We start from the raw sequence: 23,713 nt of genomic DNA on the forward strand, positions 1-23,713 counted from the left end.
ATACTGAAAAAAACAGAAAACAAACAACCCTGTTTGATGGGCATGGGAGATAATTGCAGTAACAGCTCACTAATAATAATTTCTATTATCTGCGTGCTGGATGTTTAGATTATCAGGTAATAGGGGGATGTGTGGGAGACAGCAGCTTGAAGGTGAAGCGAACAGAGGAGGTCAAACCAAACAGCAATTACCACATGAGGCTGTGCTACGAAAGAGCAGGTGAGCTGAGTTTCTGTGGAAAAACGTCAAAATTTGAAGTTTGTGAAAGGAGTGAGGATTTGTGTGCTGATAAAAATCGCCATTGTGGACATCTTCGAGTTGCTTAAACTGGTGAAAAATCTGGTTTCATCATATTATCCCGGAAAGTAGTTAAAAAAAAAAAAAACAAAACCAAAACTTCCTCTTCTGTGTCACTGGACTATAAAAGCTGAGAGTGTCTGTCACACATATTCACTTGATGGAGTTCATTCTATAAATGGTAAGACACTAACTTTGTCTTAATATTTCTTAATATTTGAGTTATAGATTATTTGCATTTCCTTGCTGCTGTCTTGACTTTGTATTTCCTTCATGATGCAGGAAGCAGATACAGACAGAAATAAGTTGTAAAGTTGTACCAGCTGAAGCTGTGAGACACTAATTTCCCTGGTGTAGTTAACTCATTAAGTTTATGAGGGCTTTCAACAACATGTCCAGTATTTGTGTATACAGTAAGAACACGGGCTGGGACTTAATGATAAAAGCATTGCTGCACTGTATTTACAAGGAAGGAACAACTAATAATGCAGTATTATGGTTTGTATACAAACTCTTATGCCAGACAAAAACACTGTCTCCCCATTAAGAGATAATACACAACCACAATAAACTCTGAAGTAGTGATGCGAAAGGAAATTAAGAGCGAATGAAGGAAGAAAAGAAATACAGTTTATTTCGCGATGCCTCCTACGGTTTTTCATCTTGTAGGAAAAAAATGATTGTATGAAAAAAATGATTGTATGAAAAGCACATTTTTAAATCAAATGTCAATTCTATACTTAGAGTTTAAAATAGTTTGCTGTGCTGTGTGGTAATCTCTTTCCCGTTCTCTTCTGTCAGCAGAGCTCACAGCTCTAGAGGAAACGATGAGCTCCGGTTTATCGGTGGGGACGGAAAAACTGCTCTGTCTCGTTGAGTTTGTTCCAGGACACTGAGCCAATAAGAAGCCTTCGTTTCTGTGGTCCGGACTCCCCGACAGATCAGACCTCCCTGTGCTGCAGTCTATTCATCGCCACCGTCAAGGATCTAATGTGACACATCTCAATCCTTGACTGACTTGGATGATTCACACCAGAGGCCACCATGCAGCGGTGCAACACAACGCTTTGTCTCTCTGTCTACATCGTAACCTTTGTGTTGGGCCTCCCAGCCAATGTCCTGGCCTTCTACACTTTCTGTAAAAAAGTGAGGCAGAAACCCACACCGATTGACATCCTGCTCCTCAACCTGACCATTTCCGACCTCCTCTTTCTCCTCTTTCTGCCCTTCAAGATGCAGGAAGTGATGAATGACATGATCTGGGATATGCCCTACGTCCTCTGTCCGCTGTCTGGCTTTGTCTTTTACATGACTATCTACAATAGCACCTTCTTCCTCACGGCTGTCAGTGTAGAGCGCTACTTGGGTGTGGCTTTCCCCATTCGACACAGTCTGAAGCGGCGGCCTGTGTATGCTGTCGCTGCCAGCATCTTCTTCTGGATTTTCTCCATTGCCCAACTCAGTATTGTGTTTATTGTACCCTTTATTGGCCCAGAACACTTTCCAGTTACCACTGAAAGCCACAATGCCTCAGCTAACTCTACCATTGGTAACAGCCGGGTTGACGTATGCTATGAGAATTTCACTGAGCTTCAGCTGGAGGTCCTCCTGCCTGTGCGCCTGGAGCTCTGTGTGGTACTTTTCTGCATCCCTTTTTTGATTTCTAGTTTTTGCTACATCAACTTCATCAGAATTCTCTCTAAGCTACAACACATTGACCGCCGCCGCCGCCTCCGGGCCATGGGCATGGCTTTGGGAACGCTGCTGGTGTTTGCTTTATGTTTTGGACCCTACAACATCTCACACATTGTGGGTTTTATAAACTGGAAAAGTCCTGAGTGGAGAGACCAGGCCCTGCTGTGCAGCACCTTCAACGCCTGTTTAGACCCTCTAATTTTCTACTTTTCATCCTCTGCTGTGAGAGGGAATGTGGGTAGTGTGATAGAAGGGGTTAAAATCCGTCTCCAGAGGTGCATGTCTTGTCACCTGCTCCAGGCCTTGTGCGGGGGAATTACCAAGACTACACAAGATAAGGAACACACGCAAGAGGAGATCAATGCTATCTGAGCTGACAGAAAGGGACCTGTAAGCAGCTGCCTTTACTGTTTTCTTATTTCTTCATCCCCGAAAGCAGAAAATTAATGCCATGTTAATGTTTACACATTTGGGAAAATGACTTGGCTTTATTCAGTGCAGTACATTTTTGTTTGATGAGATTCCTTTTTGGAAATGAGACAAGACAGGTAACCTTCAGTCTTCCTGAGCATGCCATGCCAATTTTTTATGCAGTGCAACGGGTAAAACCACAGAGACAGCCTACTTTGAACTGTCACCAGGATATAAAAACATTTCTTGCACAGAGTCACAGAAGTACTGAGCTCCTTAAATGCAGGCAGGTGGAAGCACTGCAGTAGAGATGGTAACAAAATGAATATCTAAGCAAAAGCTTTGCACGTCATCTCTCTGCAATTAGAGATTAAATGTTCTAATCAACATCTTTAGTCATGCACAGGATATTGTTTGCAACAATATGGTCATTATGTGTCAAGCAGCCATGGCAAAAGAAGAAGAAGAGGCAGAGGAAGAGGAAATGTGAGCTCTAAATGTAGGATGGTTTGCTTCCTTAACTGTATATATGTTTGCATCTGTAATATTTCTTGCATGATGATGGCTGTTCTTATGTTTATATATAATATATAAAAAGAGTGATAAAGCAAGAGATGTCTGCGTGCGCACGCACACACACACATTATTTTCATATTTAAATAAAGAACATACATTTTGCATAATTTCTGACTCATTATTCATTATTGCTGCATTATTTTGTAAAAAAAAAAAAAAAAAAAAATGCCAGTAAGAGTAAACAGTGTTTGTTTGTGTACACGTGTGAGTGTAAATGACGGGAAAAGGTAAAACACACAAACAGTATTTTCATAAACAAATTGTACAGTAATAAATTGAGGTAATTAATAACCACAACATGGGCAGCAGTCAGGCAAGGTGAAAAGATAATGAGAGAAAGAGAGAAAAGATAATGACTAATTTGTTTTTTGAAAGAGTGGATGATGAATAATAAAAGTGCATGTAAAGACACCCTGAATTAAATGATTTCAGTTGTGATCAAATGTAAATGTTTTTCATGCATATTTCTGTTTGTCTCTCTATCTATGCACACACACACACACACACACACACACACACACACACACACACACACACACACACACACACACACACACACACACACACACACACAACAAGGATGAAGTGTGAGCAATAGAAAGTTTATTGAGCTGAATATCCCCCCCCCGCCCCTGATTTCTGACATCACTAATGTGATTACACTGTAGATCCATCAGCACACTCTGCTGTTTAATGTTCATAATTTCTGGCAGTATGTTTTTTGCTCTTGGCAATGTGGGCAGGCCTAAATTTAAAATGAACTTCCTCCAAAAAAGTGAATCAAGATCTCACCCCACACGCTGCAAACATCAACAATGCTATCACACAAACAAGCGCTGGCATCGGCTCTAATCCTGTTTTGTGAGGATTAGGCCTGCACAGAGGTTGAGATGATCACTGTATCTGTTTGACAGGTGGATCATGCATGAATCATTCATTTTGACAAACAGACCCCAGTGAATGACTAAGATGTGTGGGTTAACAGGCACTGGCACAATGAACAAATCCAAAAACCTGCGAGTCAGCATGCCATAGAATAAAAAGTTAGAGCGATAAATCACTAGTATACATTGGTGATTACAGATTATATAGCATGAGAGAGCAAAGCAGAATATATATCAATATATCCATACATATAAATACATGTGGCTTAAAATCTGGAGAAGGTTTCACATGAAGGAGTGAGAAAGGCCTATGCAGGTCATTCACTGATAATTCAGATTTTCTTTTTTCCGCTGATGACTTTGGAGTTGAATTTGTATAATACTGTTTGTCAAAGGTTGGTCTGCTGAGATGAGCTGCACCGAGCAGCCGGCAATCCTTTCTTGTTTTCTCTCCTTTTCATTTGTGTTTCCTGGAAGACAATATTTGATTATTGTGTCACTGTTGACTTTTTCTTAACAATGTGTGACAGGTTACAGGGATAAGGCAATAGGAAAATCAGCCCCTTATGAATGTGTGTGTGTGTGTGTCTGTGCATGATATGTTTGTCAAAGGTAGAGAAATATATTGTACTCACATGGCAGACATAATTTTTCCTTCACCCAGAAATGTTTGACTGCTGTGGGGGGCAAGAGCAGATAAATTAAGGATTTTTTTTTTTTAGCAACTACATGCAATTCTTGCTAAAGAGCTTTATTCTCACCTTCCAGTAAAAAAACAATGGTCATTGCAGAGAGGAAACACATCTTGAGAATATTCAAGTATAAAATCAGCTCAATAGGAGGCGCATCTAAAGTACAGTAAAACAAATTTAAAAAAAAAAGAAGAGAAGAAAATAAAGACTGATTAGCAATGACTTATGTTATTGAGCATGACAGAATTAAATCAAGAAGGTTGAGTTGGCTTTGGCTGATGGACAGTCTACTCCTCCCTGGGAGGAGAGGTGTATAAAAATTGATTGGAGAAAATCATTAATTTGTTCAAGTATGCAGTATTGCAAGCAATCTGTTGCCTTGGAATGATCAATATGTGACCCAGATTAAGAGTCAAGTAGCAGGGAATACTGAGCAAGTGACACATAGTATATGAGGCCCTGTCGTTCATGAACTGGTCAGTGAAGACATTGTTTTATTAAAGGAATTTTCTCATAGATCAGTAAAGAAGATAAAAAAAAAAAAAAAGCTCTTGGGCATCCAGTGAAAGTCCAGCTCATTTTCCACTTTTACAAGGTTACGGGATCTGTGGTCGAAGCTGCTCTTGGCCTGGGATGAATGTAAACAATCTACTGGGGAATCCTTATTTTATAAGAAGGGCAGCTGCATTATAAATATTTGACTGATAAAATATAAGATACAAGCTTGTATACAGAAAAACCTCAAGCTCCTCAAAGTATTTAAAAAAAAACAACTAATAATGAATCTGTAGTTCCCTTTAGCTTTAACATTTATTTTAGCATATTTCAGCCAAGCAGCAATCTGCAGGGCTAAAACAAATTAAAAGCCAATACACGACAAATGCAGTTCCTCAGTTGGCCACTTGAGGCTGGCTCCAAAAGTGAGTCAATCCCATAGTATAAAAGATGGTGGTCAAATCTTTACATGCACTTATCATGGGCATAAACGTCACGGTAATTTGGGGTTTTTAATGATTTCTTTGAAGTGTTCTGTTTCCAGGGCAGAATAGTTGTACAGCATGTCTTTAATGACTTTAAAAAACAAGAATTAGGTGTGCAAATTTGAATTTATTTTGGATTTTCTCTAATCCACACAGGGTCAAAATTATACATACAGGTTCAAATATATAGCCACCCCCACTAATATTTGCTTGAATGTCCCTTAGCAAGTTGCACCACGACTAGAAATTTTTGGTAGCCATCAACAAGTTTCTGGCATAATTCTGGCTGGATATTTGACCACTCTTCAAGGCAGAATTGGTAGAGTTAATTTAAATTGGTTGGTTTCTTGGCACAGACTCGGTTTTTAACCCCTTAACTGGCAGCAAAAAAATCACCTGACAAAAACTACATAACGCCTTCTGGTTATTATTGGCTCTGAAAAACCCATTTCATAGCCTATTAATCGGCTGCGTCTGGTCCGCGGGCCGAATGAAGTGCATTTATATGGCAGGCTAGACCCGCCCATTTTGACTGACACCTCATTCGGCCAATAATGTTAAGAAATGGGTTTCCCAGAGCCAATAATACTCAGAGGGCGTCACGTAGCTTTGTCAGGTGATTTGGTGCAGCCAGTTACATGATTGGCCGAATGACGTGTCAATAAAAATGGGAGGGTCTAGCCTGCCATATAAAAGGGACTACAAACGGCCCGTCACCGGGCCCTTGCCAGTTAAGGGGCTACGCATAGTCCACAAATTTTCAGTAGGGTTGAGGTCGTGGCTTTGGGAGGACCATTCCAGAAGCTTGATGCTAGCCTGCTTCATCCATTCTAAACCAGTTCGGATGTGTTAGGAATCAGTGTCCTGCTCAAACCAACAGTCAACTGTTGATTTGAGGGGAAGTTGAAGAATTTGAAGCTAGTCCTCATTCTTCCTTATTCCATCCCCTTTGTGCAATGTACCAGTACAACTGGCAGCGAAACAGCCCCAGACTATGATCCTGCCAGCCTCATACCACATTGCAGTGAATGCAATGTGGTAACCACAGTAAAGCCAGTTTCCAGTTCTAGGTGGTTTCTGCGTTGTTCCTGAACATCCTAACTAATTTCCATTGTCATCTGAGGAAGACAGTTTGGGTTTTCTTCCAGACCTTGGAAAAATGGTGACACATCAGAATAACTTGTACTTATTTACAAGTTATTTGAACTGATGATCTTAGGATCTGCAGTTGTTTAGAAATGGCTTCAGTAAGCTTCTGGAATGGATTAACAAAGCCCGGACCTCAATCCTATTGAAAATTTGTGGACTGTGTTTCAAAAGCCAGGTCTGTGCAGGAAATCAGCTAATTTAAATGAAGTCTGCCAGTTCTGCCATGAAGAGTCATTAAAGATGTGCTATCATTCCACCCTGGAAAACAAACAATTCAAAGAAATCATCAAAAGCCCCAAATTATCATTACATTCATGCTCATGATGAGTGCATGTTAAATTTTGACCAAAATTGTAACTTCTGGGCCACAAAAAATTAAGCCAATGTAGAGGTGCCTGAAAACCTGGATTCTATCTGAAGGCCACCAGATGGTGATACCAGTGGTTTCTCATAGACTTCTGGTCCTATAGAAGTCTATGAGAAAACATCTTTCAGTCGTGACCTCTGTAAACATTTTCCCATTGAGTTAATACACCCAATCACTTATATTGTGTCATATTGAATAAAAAATTATATTTGTTTTGTAAATATTGGTCATATCATATTTCACATTGGAGGATTATCTGTGGTATGATACCAGATGTTCATTGGCTAATGAGTTGTCATTAATGAATCATTAGCTAATAAGCATGCAGTTTCACAGTCACATGTTTTTTTTTTTTTTTGCAACCAAGATGGCGACTGTCAAGCCTTCAAAATGTATCTTCAGAAGGTGATGTCACACAAGCTACATTCACCTCTTATACTGTCTATGATCAAGGCTCAAAAACTGTTAAAAGCACAACTTAAAACAACTACAATGCTAATACAGAAGCATCAAAAACAGGGCCTAACAAACCACTGAGTGACACTGCAGTGCTAATGTCCATTTAATAAACATCTGTGCTTTGATCCCATTGTTTTGTTGACTGTGTGTTTTTGTCATTGTACTAATTTGACCTTTACTGTTCTTTTCCAGGTGCTTCAGGCATACGCATTCAATATTCCAGCTGTATCTACCTCGAGCACCTAACCGGTTTAACAGCTTTAACAGTCTTTGGTTTAACAGCTAAAAGGTCAGGTGGTTTTGTCAGATCTAAAAGTAGGGACATTATTGAGCTTACATTTATCAGATGCCTGAAACATCAAGAGCAGAGCCATATGTAAAATAAATTAATAAATAAATGCATTATGCATAAATGGGAAACTGCCAGCTAAGCAAAGGTTCACATAAAAAGTCAACTGCAATCACAAGTATCAAAAGTATTAAAAAAAAAGCATAAAAATCCCCAATTTTTTAAAATTCTAAAAAAAAAAAAAAAATCCAGGCTGAAGCTAAAACAGCTGCTTTAATTCATTCACCAGTTTAAATTAGTTCACTTTCAAATTCTAGGTCAAAGTTAGATGAATTCAGCAGCTAGGAGCTCTGTTTGTGCTGTGACATGAGCTCTACATCTGCTACAGCGGTGATTCATGCCCCTGACAGCCTTCTCCTTAACAAACAGTAGGTATCGTAATATTTAGAACCATCTGTCATGCTGAACTGACAGAGAAAAAAAAACACGATTTTTCAGAAACAATGATAAATAATTAAAACCTGTGGCATAAAGTCCCACTTTTCATATTGAAGATAACAATTTGATTAAAAAGAAATACGAAGAGGGAATTTAAATTATTAAAAAATAAAAAAAATTCTACATTCATTATCTCCTCAGATGCCTTTGAGACAAATTTCAGCTGTATAAGATTAACATATTCAGGAAATTAGTTAATTTTCCTGCCTTATTTACCCCAAGTGAAGGAGGCAGTCAGAGCAGTTGTCATGGCAGGGTGGTCCTGCACCCAACACATGAAGGTTATCCCTGTTTTCAAGGACTGCTTATTTGGGAGGAAAAAAACACTGAGGAGATACATTTCCTGGCTGTGGTTGTCCATCACCTGGAGACACTTCGACTGGCGGTGAGGCTCAGAGTTCACCAACGAATCTGAAGACAGCAGGGACTCATTGGGCGGGTGTTCAGACAGGTTGCTGTGAGGGTTGTCAGCAGGAAGGGTGCAATTGGTGACTGAGAGGTGATCGATAACGGCTGCTGTGCTTTGGTAGGTCCAAGTGAGAGTGAGTCTACTGGGGTAGAAGCCTCCAGTGAAACAGAGGAGAGCACACTGATCAGTCTGTGGATCTGGGGGAATCTGGAGGTATATTTTAGGAGCAGAAGGTGGTGCTAGTAGTAAAAGAAAGGTATTAAACAAAGTACAGACATCAGAAAAGAGCAGTAAAATTGTTGTATATTATTACAGTTGTATAATGTACAGTGAGGGAAAATAGGGCTGGAATATTAAAATACAAATGATGAGTATCGGTCATAATGCAGCCACGTAAACAGTTAAGATTTAAGGAGAAATAGTTAACTGATGACAGGGTAAAAATGCACAAATTGCAGTAGATATGCAGGGTGCGCATAAATGTAAAATGCATCTGCAAATCAGTCAGTGCCACTGAAAAAGGAGGTTAAAAAATTTATATAGGGCTGCACTATAAAAATGAAATCATGCATTAAAAATGTTGCATGGGCCCTCCTATACTGCTACTCTGAATCACAGCGTAACCACCGCTCCTACTAATGTCCAGTATTTGAACTGTATATCATCTGAAACCAATGTTGCATAATTTACTAACAACAAATAGACTCATAACAATGAAATTCTGATTAAATTATTCAAATTGACAGAATAAATCTTGAATAAGAAATTAAATGCGAATGAAAAAAACATGCAATATCCATTTTTATTTGGTGGAGCCGGCATTGCAATCAGGGAATATCAAAGGAAGCTTTCTTCCGCATGAAGGATTTCCACATAATAATTTGGCCATCCCTCCCTGCCTTGTTTTCTGGGGAGTTTCAATTCCCTGGGCAAGATCGATACAAGGCACTGCGTATGGTGCTGGGGTGATTATTTCTAGATCTGTCATGAAACTGCTCAGGCAAAAAGATGAACTCTGAGGGAATTTCACATGACTTGAATTTTTATAGATTGAGCCTGGTCATTCGTTTTATGGTGATACATGGCTTTTGCTGGCGCTTGTATCGAGCTGCCTCACACTAAACGTTGTGGCTCCGGTGTACAAAAGATACAAATGAGACATAATTAACAGCATGGCAACATCACCCGAGCGGAACAGTCCTAATGAATTGTGGCCATGTTCATTTCTGAAACCAGCTATTTGTTTCTTACCCAAGACAACCAGTTCGGTGCCATTGCCCCACTCTGGGTCTTTCTTCAGGACGTTCACCTCACAATAATACCACCCAGAATCCTGAATAGCAATGTTAGCGATCACCAGGGAGGATGTTTGATTCTTCACCACAACGATTTGCCTGGATGAGTTTGAGATGAGCTGCTTTTCCGAGTTCATTTTGAACCACTGAACCCCATACTTTAGGGATTCAACTTTGAAATGACAGGACAGAGTTGCCGTCTCACCCCGCATCACACTGAGAGATGGAGGATGCTGCCTAACCCTCAGTCCCTCCGGGGTTGCTGTCAGCGCTAAAGACAGAGCCATTAATACAACGTGTCATACAAACAACTTTTAAAAAGTGCAGATCAGACCTGTGGGTCAACTACAAATACTTTAAAATGTGTGCTTAGTTTGCCTGGGTGACAGCTGGGAGTGAGATATGCCAGACAAAGAAGATCAGACATAAAACTCAACAGAAGAAAAAACAAACAGAAGAATGATTACCTAGTTCGTAATGCACAACTTACTGAACAGCTTCCACTATCAAAAACACTGAACAAAAGATAATACAAGAAAACACTTCTGCAGACACATTCAAGCACAAAGGGTCTCACCAGCTTTCAAGAGGTCTGTTTGTAGTGACTGCAGCCAAGTGTGAGCAAGTGATTATGAAGCGTAATGATGAAATTAGATAGACAGACAGACAGACAGACAGACAGATAGACAGACAGACAGACAGACAGACAGACAGACAGATAGATAGATAGATAGATAGATAGATAGATAGATAGGCAGGCAGACAGACAGACAGACAGACAGACAGACAGACAGACAGACAGACAGACAGACAGACAGATAGATAGATAGATAGATAGATAGATAGATAGATAGATAGATAGATAGATAGATAGATAGATAGATAGATAGATAGATAGGCAGGCAGACAGACAGACAGACAGACAGACAGACAGACAGACAGACAGACAGACAGATAGATAGATAGATAGATAGATAGATAGATAGATAGATAGATAGATAGATAGATAGATAGATAGATAGATAGATAGAGAAACACTTACTTGTAGAGTAGAAAAAACAAAAAAAACAGAAATCATAGTCCAGAAAGAGGTTTTATCACGTTATTTATATTGACTGTTTTTGCAGTTTGGAGATTAAGTGATTGGCTTGGTTTGTCTTTTTGTTTGTTACTTGTTAACTAAGTTAAAAGAGGAGTCAATCTGTAGCCAAATCTGGACCAAGGATTGTTTTTTTTTTTTTTTTTTGAAGGATTCTTCATGATATAGCAAGATCGAGCAAGGATGGACATTTTGGGTCATATCATCAAGCTGAAATATTAGAAATTGTGAGACATCCACTTGACGTCTTTGAGAAAATGACAAATTAATTCAGATATTCCAAATATTCTTCTGGATACAGGACCTCAGTTCATGCACGGTGTGTAAGAATTTTACACACTTGAAGTAGTGTTATTTTATTACTATAATGTCTCATCAAAAATGTTGAAGATTATCAATAATGAACATTGGTACTGGTGGTAAATTTTACGGTGTAATAAGTAAATAATTATAATGCAGTTATTTCATAATCATTGCTGGGTTTAATAAAATGCAACAATTTGAGGAAATTACAAACGTAACAGGATAACATAACTAAAAATATATAATTATATAACAATAACACATTTTCTAACACAGCTGACATGCGTTCAGACTGACCTGGTACATGGTGTGCCAGCAAAAGGAGGAAGCACAGCTGAGGCCGTTGCGCCATGATGCTGTTGTTCCCTGCTAAGCTCGAGTGGTGAAATTATTTCTCAGGTGCGCTGAAGTCTGAAGGCTTGGTGAGCATTAAAATTTGATGGTGTCAGCTTTCCTTTTTTGCACTCTATGGTTAGAGGTGATGGTTCATTAATAGGTCATGCTTGAACACAAACCTAAACCTCAGACACTGTTGGGGTGAAAAACTACATATGTCAGTGTCTTGGCAAACAAATAGGCACTTTGTCTGCACGTTGACAGAAAGCAAAGTGCAATGGTGAGCAATCTATCATTATTCTACAGGTTTTTCTACAGGTTTCTGTTTCTCTATACAGTGTTGCTATGCCTCTAAAAATATGTGTGTCAGTTTTGAAGAAAAAAAAAAAATCCCATGACACAGAATAACCTGCACATAAATGTAACAAACATGAGATTTCAGCCATGTTGAGCATTAGTAACAAACATTTTTTCTCTTGTTGGGGGCTTAAAATTGATTTAATGTGTGTTATTATCCTTGTTTTTGTTTTTTTTTTTTACTTCTTCTTCATTCAGTAGCTGTAAAAATGAATTTGCTCAGTGCTCTAATGAGCAGCAGTGTAATGAATTCAGATCTGTGTCCTCTGAGGGAAGGAAACATCTAATGCTAGGTGAAATAATCATCATTAAAGCTGGAAAAGGGAAAGTTCAAAATATGATTTCAAGTGGAGGGGAAAAGGCCTGCTCCAAACTTAATTAACCTAATTGAAATTTTAGAGGGTCAACTCTAAAAACACTATAATTACAGTAACTTAAAGGAGCACTGCTCTGCTTTTTGTAAGTAAAGGAACTTCAGAAACTGCAAGAGACATGATTTAACTTTCAAATTGGACAGCTCAGCTCAGACAGTGACTTTGAGAGACAAAAGGTTGGCAATTGCTTATTGCTCAGTGATGTTACTGTATGCACCCCACTTTAACACTGTAAAAACTTGAACACAATCAAAGTTAGGTGTCACCTTTCAGCTCTTACACATCTGATGTATTATGTATCAACTTTATACTTAGTAACACATTTTATACAATGGCAAGTTTTACTGAATTGCCAGTTGAAGTAAAAATAATTTCCAAGAAATTTATAATAGAACCTGATGGTTTTTCTGCCATACAAGAAGTACTTGTATTGTGTTTTGAAAAGTAATTAGAACAGCTTAGAGCTCCAAAGCTCTTTTGTAATGATTTTATTGATAATTCATTATTGAATATGTTAAACTGTGTTCATGTTGAAGATGAAAGCCTTGGATAATTGTCACTGACAAAAGGAAGACAGGTGAAGCGTTTCCACCTGTGTATAAGTCTCTGATTTGTAACTGCAAACTAGAATGTCTCTCTAACCACATTATGACAGCCATGATTTCCATATTAATGACTGGCAATTGCTACAGACCATTAGGCTATTGCCCACTGATGACATTTATATAATCTGTGGGAAAATAATTTAATATGATGCATTTATGAAAGTGTCCCATCAAACCAGACATTCAGATAGCTTACTTGGAAAAAAAAAAGAAAAAAAAAAATCAAGCCTCTGAGACAAACCTGCAAACACCACAAAAACAGATGCTTTGTACTCAGCAGGAAGAAAAAAGCAAGCTGAAGCAAAACTCGCCTGGCCTCACCTCTTTTCTAACCACAGGGGCCAACAGAGAGCCCCGCTTCCAGCAACAAACCACACACAGAAAAGTTCTGTTAAAAACAAAACTGATTTTTATTTTTTATCTCCCTCCACTTTATATCATTTTTAACTCCACTTCATGGATTTTGAAAAAAAAAGAAAGAAAGAAATACACTCTGAAAGCAAAAAAAAAAAAAAAAGAGAAAAAAAAGACAACTTTAGCAAGTAAACTAATCAAAAAGAAGTACAATCATCGCTTCACAGCACTGAACATCTGTCAGGGTGGAAGACAAATGTTTTGTTCTTTTCATTCTGTCTTGTGTGTTTACATTGATAAGATCTTGAAAAATGTAACACACACTTGTAATTCAGGTGTGTAATCTGAATGAACCAAACAACCTGCCCTGTGGAGCTAAGAGAACGCACGGATACACACACAGAGATGCAGACATACTGCACACTACTTGCAACGGCCCTTGAATTACTCATGCTCACTGTGGAACACAATGCACACTTGAACACTGACACTTGGGTACACACACACACACACACACACACACACACACACACACACACACACACACACACACACACACTCACACACACACACACACACACACACACACACACACACACACACACACACACACACACACACACACACACACACACACACACACACAGCATTTATTTCAACAACAGCAGAGTTGGCAAACCTGGAGCACTGAGGGGTGGGAGAGCATTTCTAGAGGTTATCACAGCACAAAAAGAAACGAGGACAGCAAGATTAAAAGAAATCGAGAGTCTGCAGAGAGAAAAAGAAGGAGAGATGGGTTCCACATTTGACACTAACCTAAGTGCGGTCATTCCTGCAATTATACACGGTGGACTCTCCAGGTAAAAGTTGTTATTAGTTTCTAAATGAGACATTTTCCATTACTTTGCAGTGAAGGCTCCTGCAGTCTGAGAACTGTTATTTCCCTCTTGATGCACATAACACTTGACCCGTGCCTACAAGCTATCATGCCACGTATCCCAGCCTCCAGCTCACATTACCCAAAACACATGTATATAGTGTAACTTCACCACAGTTTGGCATCCCCTCTGTTTCATAACTACAATATAAATCAGCAAAAAACACCAGTTGGTGCTGTCACTTGTGAAAGAAATCCAAGTTTCCCCTGTCAGTTCTCAGCACCACAACCAATATTTACCCCTTGGTTGACTGACAAGGAAAATGCCAGGCGTGGGATGGCAATTCAGAGAGGCCAAGTAATGGGACTCTTTCTACGCTGGAGATGGGAGGTGGGCGACTTAATGACTAGGGGAGACATGGTGGGCGAGATGCCTCAATTGTGTTGCACAGTCCATGCGAATGTTGCTTTTGCTCAGCTGGCGGAGTGCAGCATGCTGTTAATTAGCCAGACGCTCCCGTTCTTAGAGGTGAGTGATTGACAAGCCTCCATCTGTGGCCACAGAGAGGAAGAGGGCAAACTGATCACTCTGTGGCCCAACATCTTTGCCTCAAGCTGAGGGTTAAAATATAAACAGAACACCTGAAGTGGATCACATCTATCTATCTATCTATCTATCTATCTATCTATCTATCTATCTATCTATCTATCTATCTATCTATCTATCTATCTGTCTATCTATCTATCTATCTATCTATCTATCTATCTATCTATCTATCTATCTATCTATCTATCTATCTATCTCATTCTCATGCTCTCCTTTTTCAATCCTGTCTAGCAAGCTGTACACCAATGCATTCATTGGCTGTGCTAATGGGAAAGTACTAGGCCTTAATAGACTTGCAACATTGACTTTGCCCATGAGAACTGAATGAGCCTGTAGATATTTGGTAAACAATGTATAATTAGTATAATATATTGGAATTAGGTGTGCTTTGCAGTAAAGGACATGATCAGGGGATTTAGCACAATGAAAATCATTCATATATAATTGTTAGCCTATATTGCATATCCCTTTGGTGCACTGACTCTAGTGCTGTCATGCCATCAATTTATCACATTATCAAATTATAGTACACATAATGTCCTATTATTTTATTGCACAATGACACCTTGTAAGTGTGTATTATATAGATATATGCCTCTAGATACATGGTACCAACGGCTGCTGACTAGCAACTGCACAATCTCTATGTTTTATCTCATCATCACTAGTAAAATACAACAGCACCACTGCACCCAATAAATTACACATACAGCGTAGGAAGGATCTTTTTACAGTTTACAGTATTTAAGGAAGCAAAACAAACAACAAATACCAGCTGGGATAGGCTTGAAAAGAAAAACAAATGATTAATTCTTCATTCCCGATCTGAACCACAGCCGTGAACACATAGTTTACTGAGCTGACATTACAACTTGCCCAAATAGTTTCAGAGAAGGGCTTAAAATCAATGTGCAATTAGGGGTGTCTTGTATCAGGCATGATGAATTATGCTCTCTGTTCTAAGGCTGGTCTATAGACACTTGATCAATCCAGCTTCTGGGGATCTGGTAAGGCAAGCCTGGGAGAAATTGCTCTATTCCAAAGCCATTCAGTCGAATGTATTGATTAACCATTGCGTTCTGAATTGAAAGTCTGTCCAGGATCTGTGCTATGTAGCGAGGGCGTTGTCGGAAAGGCTGAGGCTGAAACAAAGAAACCTGAGCACCTTATTCAGGCTCACATTTATTTCGCTATTCAGTCTTGAAGTACAATTACTATTTTATTATTTCATTGGAACATTTCAGGAGTAATGTGCAGTATCTGTCCTTACACCCCAGCTTGGAGCTTAATTACCTGATTCCTTTTAGCAAACAGCAGAGTGCTTTGAAATGCACTTCAAAGTAATTTTAAAATCCCTGCTCTTAAAACCAAATTTATAACTCTGTAAAAAATAAGCTGAAAAACTAATGAAAAAAATACAAGTATACATATAAAATTCATCAAATAAATCTTACCATAAACGTAAATCTAACAAAAGTATAGATTTTACAGTGCAATATACTGTTAAATAACACTACATGCTATTTTTTTTTTTTTTTGAGATCTAAACAACAGTTTGATGGCACCACATTAAAAAAAAAAAAAGATTCTGTAAACAGATCATCACAACCTTCAGCTACAGGAGCCAATCAACACTTTCTCATCAGGGTGCGGCGAATGTAATTAGGGGCTCAGGAAACGTCTTGTTTATATCACTGTAAACTCATTGAACCCCAGTTGGGGTGTTATTTATCCACTTGAAGTAGGCCAGACTGTGTTTGTGATGAAGGCTATGTTAATTCTATTCATATTACATAGTGCAACCGTAAATAGTGTGGTACACCGTCCCCTGGGAAAGACCACAGCACTCATATTTGGAAATGCAATATGAGCGCCTGTCTGTCTTCTTTCCCTAAATGGAGAGCTCACTGTCTGGTTAGTGTCATCCCATCTCCCTCTGGCTCTCAGCTTTTGGATTTACATTGTCAGGCTATCCTCCCACAGGTCCATCAGACCGGGTGCTCTCCCAGCAGCATCCTCATCCACCCTCAGATTGTTGCACCCAGGGGATCTGCTGCTTCTCGCTAACACCCTCTCCTTCTGTTACACTACAAGTGTGACTCACTTACAGCACTGTGCAAAGGTTTTAACAGATGTACTTTAGATGTTTAGATTGTTATCCATCACATACCATCAGGAAGGCTTAAGTCAAGAAATTCCATCAGCAACAAGAAGAACAAAGATTCCTGTAAGAAATGCTCTGGCTCCCACAGTTTCTTTATCTCAACATTACCGAGTCAGGATGGGGATACACAAAAACGACAGAAGACAGTGAGACTGCACTTCATTCCACCTGCCAAGTACCTTAAGAACACTGTGCCAGTGAGAACTGGTAGAAGAACTGGTGCATTTTAAAAGCACACAATGGTCTCATGAAATATTCATCGGTTGATTTAGTTTTTCCTATGAACAAAAATTTGTATGATAAATAGAACACTTGTAGGCCCTAAAACCTTTGCACAGCACTGCACATACATTATGATGCATGGAGTCATGTGCTTTTGCAGATGTTTCTGTACAAATTCTCAAATTCTGTTTATGACCACTCCATGGCAGGTGATATTCCCCAATTTCCCCTCTGTTTACCCTTTACAGACAAACCTCAACAAAACATACAGTAGTTGCTTGCTTTTTTTTTTTTTTTTTCAAAATCCATCCACACACAAATATTGACGTGCTTTTTCAAACCCACGCTGAAAAACATGACGATATGTTTTTTTTTTGTCCACTTTTTTTTTTTTATGATCATCTGTTTTTTGTTTTTGTTTTTTTTTCTTCATCAAGGACAGATTATGTACATACAGATGTTATACGCCACTGAAAAATCCAGTGGGACGCTTACATGGAACAATATGGTAAGTGAGAAACCTAAAACAAAAGCATAAGAGACATGTAGATAGTGAGAGGAGGACAAAGTGATTGAGACGGGAAAAAAAAGAAACACTGACCAAATGACCTGCTCTTGTGCTTGAAATGGAACCCATCATTGTTTATGGAGCAGCAAGATGCGTGCACAGTGTGTGTTTTGTCACACAGACAACCAAAATACATTGCAGCGGGCAAGACATTTTGAGAACAACATGTAATGTTTTAGAATAAGGGCCATTTAAACAGAGCTTCACAATCATTTCCGAGTACTGTACACAATAAAAGTACAACAACAGACTTATTTGATTTACCTTGTTAATGGCAGATTTTCAGATATTACACCACAGCTTTAACCATGACTGACATCTCTTGCACAGTAGAATTAGGGGTTATTGCTGGCTTGAACCAAAAAAATTTGAGTAAAATAACAATTAAATAAAAAAATAAAAACACATTCAGACATTTGACTCAATATTGAGTAATTCCCCTTTCATGTCGGTGTAGTCAGGGCTCAGCCGGGGTGCACTTGTCTCTATGTTCAGGCTCGTTATGGCAAATTTGCATATAGTCTCTGCATGTGAGTGGAACAGTGCTTTTGAAGAGAAAAGGGTGCTGCCATATTGAAATAGATGCCTTCTTCCCACTGTTTGTGCTGTGTGGGGGAAGTGGCTGGATAATTGTGCCATGGGGGGTTTGGTAGTGCCCATGCCTGCATGTCACAGGTACACAGTGGATGGAGTACTGGTGCACCAAGGTGAGGTTGTCCTTGAAGAGGATTCCTGTCAGTTGCAGGACTGAGCTTGATTTATAGGGGCCATAACTGGGCGGCAGGAAGGACAGGTGGAGCCCGGGCTCCTTCACTTAGCCAGCCACAGGTAATGGCTAATTACATCTTTATCTCAGTGCGGTGTGGCAGAACTAGGACTGACTTACAGCCACGACCAGAAAATGACATTTATCTAGCTGGTCAAGACACACTATGATAAGTGGAGAAATGTGCAGTAAATGTGTGTGTGTGTGTAATGCAGCTAACAGCATGACAAAAGAGTCAAATACATAAACTGTTACAAACTATAAATTACAGTATCATTCACAGCTTCTGGAGCTGTTTGAAATGATCCCTCAGAGTGTTTCAAATGTGTTTTTAAAAAGCTTGTCATGGTAAAATAGAGCACGTCACTTCGAAAACTTTACACCTTTTTTTTTTTGTTTGTTTTGTTTTGTTTTTTCATTGTACTTGTTCAATGTGTGTGAATAAAGTACAAAAACTGTTTTTCCCCACGCACGACTCTTTACCCTCGGGTTTTGTTCATTTTTTTTTTCTCACATGGAATTACTATTCATAGTTATTCAAATACTTATTAACATCATCATCGTCATCATCGGTAGTATTATTAACACCAAAAAAGTAAAAGCAGGTAACCTTGCAGAGTAAAACAGACACAGTGCAGGGAAGAAGGGAGAGGAAGGGAAGGAGGGAGGCAGGGAGGGAAGGAAGGGCGTGTAGGGAGTATGGACTCACAACAGGAACATCTCTAACCGGTACATGCTATCAACAAGCGACAAAGAGGATGGAGCCTCAGCTTTGAAACAGAAGATATTGTTGTCAGTGGACAGTCTCTTGCTGCTTCAGAACAGTGGCACATAGTCAAGGCTTATGGGAGATGTTGTTCATCCCGAGGCAACTTGAAGTTGCCAGCATGGCCTCCGTACTGCATATATTTACACTGGGTAGGAAGAGTAGGGGGAGGAAGAGGAGGGGGAGACACAGAGCAGAGAACACTATAGCGATGCGAAGGGCGACTAGACAGAGCACGCTCAACAGAGGGGCACGGGGGGGAGGGGGGGCTTGGGGGGGGGGGGGGGGGGGGGGGGGGGGGGGGGGGGGGGGGGGGGGACTAAAAAGGTTTGGGTAGTGAGGGAGTCTACATGCGAAACCTTAATATAAACTCCCCAAATTACATAAAGGGGTAGTTCAAACTGACGCCATCACCACCCAGCCTTTTTTTTTTTTTTTAAATACATTTTGACATCATTCATAGCAGTTTATCTGCTACACAGTTAAAATAAAAACCATACACGTATGTGTGTGTGTGTGTGTGTGTGTACGTGAGTTTGCAGGTGTGAGACCAAAGGGTGACAATTCACATGGCAACCAACTGGACAATTTTTAAAAGGTCACATGACTGCCAGTGTCACATTATAACTCATCATTTTCATCATATCATTTCATTAAATATCCACCATTACATTGTGATTTCACTTATAATTTCCATAAGGCAAACATTGTAGGTCAGTCAATAGTCTATGTAGTATATTACATAAATGATCTTCCACTTGTTAGACAATCTATTTTTGTTGTTGATCACTAACACAATTATCTTTAATATACACTCTCTATTAACATCAGCCCAGTGGTAATAATGGGAAAAACAATGAGGCTAAGTACCAAGTCAGACAAATCCGCAAGGTATTCTGGGAAACAAAAAGAGAGAACTACTGTATATGAGAGAGAGAGAGGAAGAGATAATGACTGTGAGCTGACCTCAAAATTGAATTGAGGGTACTGGTGTGGTGTGTGTGTGTGTGTGTGTGTGTGTGTGTGTGTGCGTGTGAGTGTGTGGGGTGTCAGTGGGGTGGGTGGGGTGGGGAGGTTTGTGTTTGATGCAATGATTCAATGGCTCCTGGAATAATGCATAATCTTTTTGTTCACAGTGATGGGTTCGCAATTAAAGAATTTCATTTCCGTTTTCCTTCCGTTGAGTGGGAGCGAGGGTGGGGAGGGAGAGGTGGGGTGCTCAGGGACATTTAAGGACGATTCCAGGTGGAGATTGATCATTACACCTTCAGCAGAAGAACAGCAGAGAGGGAAACCCAAACGCACATGATGACACTCATCCCTGCCCGTAAACCGGTCCCTCGCCCCTGTAGGGCCCCTGGTCCTGGATAAAGAGAACAGGGGGGTGGGGGGTGGGGGGGCAGCAGGGAAATGCATTGTTAAAAACACAAAGATCGCTACAACCACTGGTGGAAATGAGGCGTCTGTATCTGTGACAGCTTGTATAAATTTTTAAACATATTACAGTTAATTAACAGAATTAATTCTGATACCCTGACATAATTACTGTAAACAATGTGTTTTACATTAGGGAAATGGTGTTTCTTGAAATATGAACTACATTTCCTATTTTCTAACTGCTAGAAAAAAAGGAGGGGGATGGCGTATTTGTTTTTGTGATGAAACAGCTGAGCTTTTGGTCTCATTTGATATCAGTGTGTACTTAAAACCGGTAGGCTGCCAGCATACAGTACTATGCAAAAGCCTTGAACCACCCCTCATTTCTTTATATTTTGCTTCCAAGGAAAGACATATCCTTGCAATTTTTAAAATGTGGTCTTGAGCAATGGTTCTCCAAGCTTTCGGAAAGTCTTTCAAAGCTTTTCTTTGCACATTGACTGCATTTTTACACATTTTCAGTCCAGTTCTTGTACCTGACCATTTTCAGAGGGATGTTTTTTTTTTTGTTTAAGCCACTTAACAATGACCTATGAATCATTTAAGCACCTGAGAAATGCATCTGGATGTAGTTTGAAATTTTTGGTTCAAATTGTTGCCATTATCTACAGAGGAAGTCAAGCAAGAGTGACAATAGTGAGTGTCTGCAGCCAGTAAAACCCACTGGAGGCTCTGTCATGACTTGAGGCTGCATTTCACCCAGTGATGTTGGGGATCTTGTCAAAATTGATGGAATTATGAAGGCAGAAATGTACCATCAGATTTTGATCCAACATACAATACCACCTGGAAAGCATCTTACTGGCAACAGCTTCATTTTTCAGCATGACAGTGATCCCAAAACACGCTGTCAAATGCAGTAAGTGGATAGACATACACACAATGGAGAACTATCAGTCATGGATTGGCCTCCCCAGAGCCTGGACCTCAACATTACTGAAGCAGTGTGGGATCATCTTGACAGAGAATGGAACAAAAGGCAGCCAACATCCAAAGAAGAGCTTCAATTTTCCTTCAAGAAGGCTGGAGAACTATTCCTGAAGACTACTTAAAGAAATGTACACATCCAAATAAACACCATGAAGTCAAATGTATTAAATTTCTTAATTTAGGAACATAAATATACTCAGTGCCAAGTTAGAACCCGTGAAAAGCTTGCATCAAACATGTTCAGGGTTGAGATATCAAATGTAAATAACATTCATCGCGTAGCTATACCAGAAAGCTGAGCCTGTTAAACAACAAAACAGAGCAAGATTGCTGGTAGTGGAAGCTAATGCTAAAGCTAGCATGCAACCCAGATTAATTATTTGCTTAAACCTATGTGTAAAAAGCTTTAAAAAAGGCTACTGTGAAACGTGGTTCATCTGAAGTTACAAAGCCATTAAATGCCGTGTAAAACTGGATTAATAGACTGAGGAAGTGCTCAACAGAAGTTCTGTTGTTGGTTCTCCAGGGTACGTTTTGATTCATAGTTAAGCAGTGTCAGATTTCATCCGTAGGTATCACCTCTGTGATGCTAGGTATATGTGTTGTTTGTGATAAGGTGGTCCTGAGATGGGATGTGTAGTCACATTTTAGAGGAGGTAACCTTGGAGCTTACACACTGAGCCACCATAGATGCAAGATAGCCCTCTTCACCTGACTGTTTAAGAACTGTCATGAAGAAAGTAAACTGAAAGCTAGTGTTTACAGCAGCTTGTTCAGTGTTATTCAGCATACCACCAAGAATATGCTATTTGCACCACGGCATTGCATAACTTTTGAAAGGGTAACTGTAAGAACCCTTAATTAACCTGTTCGCTTCTATTTTGTGCTTTTATGCAGTCTACTAGGTTTCAAAAATCTAACCTGGTGGCTTATAAACTATCAGTGTGAAGTGAAACCTAGTACAGACTGCCAGTGGTCTCAGTAATGGACTCATTGGTAGGGGGTAATTATGATAATATGCCAATTTTGATGTGACGGTGGTTGTTGATGTTAAAATGCTGCATGTGGCACCTTTAAAATGGTGAAACAATCAGTATAAGAGCAGGGAAACAAAGTCAGGGAAGCCAATGACAGTGAGGGACAGGGTATGAATAGAAATGCCACAAAGGTATCCGATTATGCTGTGATTTTCTGTGCCCGGTCCAGAACAGAAAGGAGTTTGTTGTGTTCTAATGATGGCAGGAGGAGATTAGGAAGGAAAGAGGAGGCAGAAGGACAGATGATGGAGAGATAGGCTGACAGAAGTGGCAGCAGTGGTGGAAAAAGAGAGCAGGAAGATATATGGGTCTGACGGAGGAGTGAGTCATTGAAGGGAGACTGGTCGAGATAATGGGCAAAGGAATGAAAGAAGAAAGGGGATAGATGAAGGACTCACTTAAGATGGTAATGCTGAATGCACCAAAGTGGGGCGAGGGGTGGGGGGGGTGGAAGGGTAGGAAATCGCTCATTGGGGACGGTTAATGTGAATTGGGCTCCGAGAGAAATGACAACTTCTTGGGTAACGGGACAGAGTCAAGCGACAGTCTGTGTGTGTGTGCGTGCAGACAGGAATGTGTACGAACGAGAGACGGAGAGTTTGAATGAACTAGGGAAAGAGAGAGATGGTAATATACGCAAGCAAAGCTTTAATGGGGCGGAGAATAACGAAAATGGGAAGAAGGAGTCAGGCGAAGGCTGAGAAAATGCTGTGCTGTGTGCAGAGTGTAAACAGACCGGGCAAAGACGGAAAAAACAGTATGTCATTGCATATAATTTTGTGGTAGTGGGTCACATCTGTTACAAGTCTTGCACAATGATTGATGTCAAATATGAGTGTATTTTTGAAATCTTGGCTTTGCATACACATACACTGCTGCATGCAAAGTCCCTGCATTTAGTTCTGTGTGA

General features: G+C 39.8%; 2 protein-coding genes across 2 annotated transcripts in view; one reads left to right on the forward strand and one right to left on the reverse strand.

Annotated features, from left to right (window-relative positions):
- The first annotated feature begins 1,149 nt into the window (after nt 1-1,149).
- LOC115794720 (free fatty acid receptor 2) lies at nt 1,150-2,921 on the forward strand. The gene has a single exon (XM_030750359.1). It carries the CDS (start codon nt 1,342-1,344, stop codon nt 2,362-2,364), a length of 1,023 nt encoding a protein of 340 aa, XP_030606219.1. The 5' UTR covers nt 1,150-1,341; the 3' UTR covers nt 2,365-2,921.
- Nucleotides 2,922-20,472: 17,551 nt separating this feature from the next.
- iglon5 (IgLON family member 5) overlaps nt 20,473-23,713 on the reverse strand; it is a 102,938-nt gene continuing 99,697 nt past the window's right edge. Inside the window, exon 8 of the mRNA XM_030750219.1 lies at nt 20,473-20,762. Coding sequence (XP_030606079.1) covers nt 20,659-20,762 — 104 coding nt within the window. The 3' untranslated portion in view covers nt 20,473-20,658. The remainder of the gene's footprint in view (nt 20,763-23,713) is intronic.

This window comes from Archocentrus centrarchus, chromosome 16 (assembly GCF_007364275.1).
Source record: "Archocentrus centrarchus isolate MPI-CPG fArcCen1 chromosome 16, fArcCen1, whole genome shotgun sequence".
NCBI classification, from domain to species: Eukaryota; Metazoa; Chordata; class Actinopteri; order Cichliformes; family Cichlidae; genus Archocentrus; species Archocentrus centrarchus.

What these genes read in the sequence shown, in the direction of transcription:
- LOC115794720 (XM_030750359.1), top strand. Translation starts at nt 1,342, where the DNA reads ATGCAGCGGTGCAACACAACGCTTTGTCTCTCTGTCTACATCGTAACC.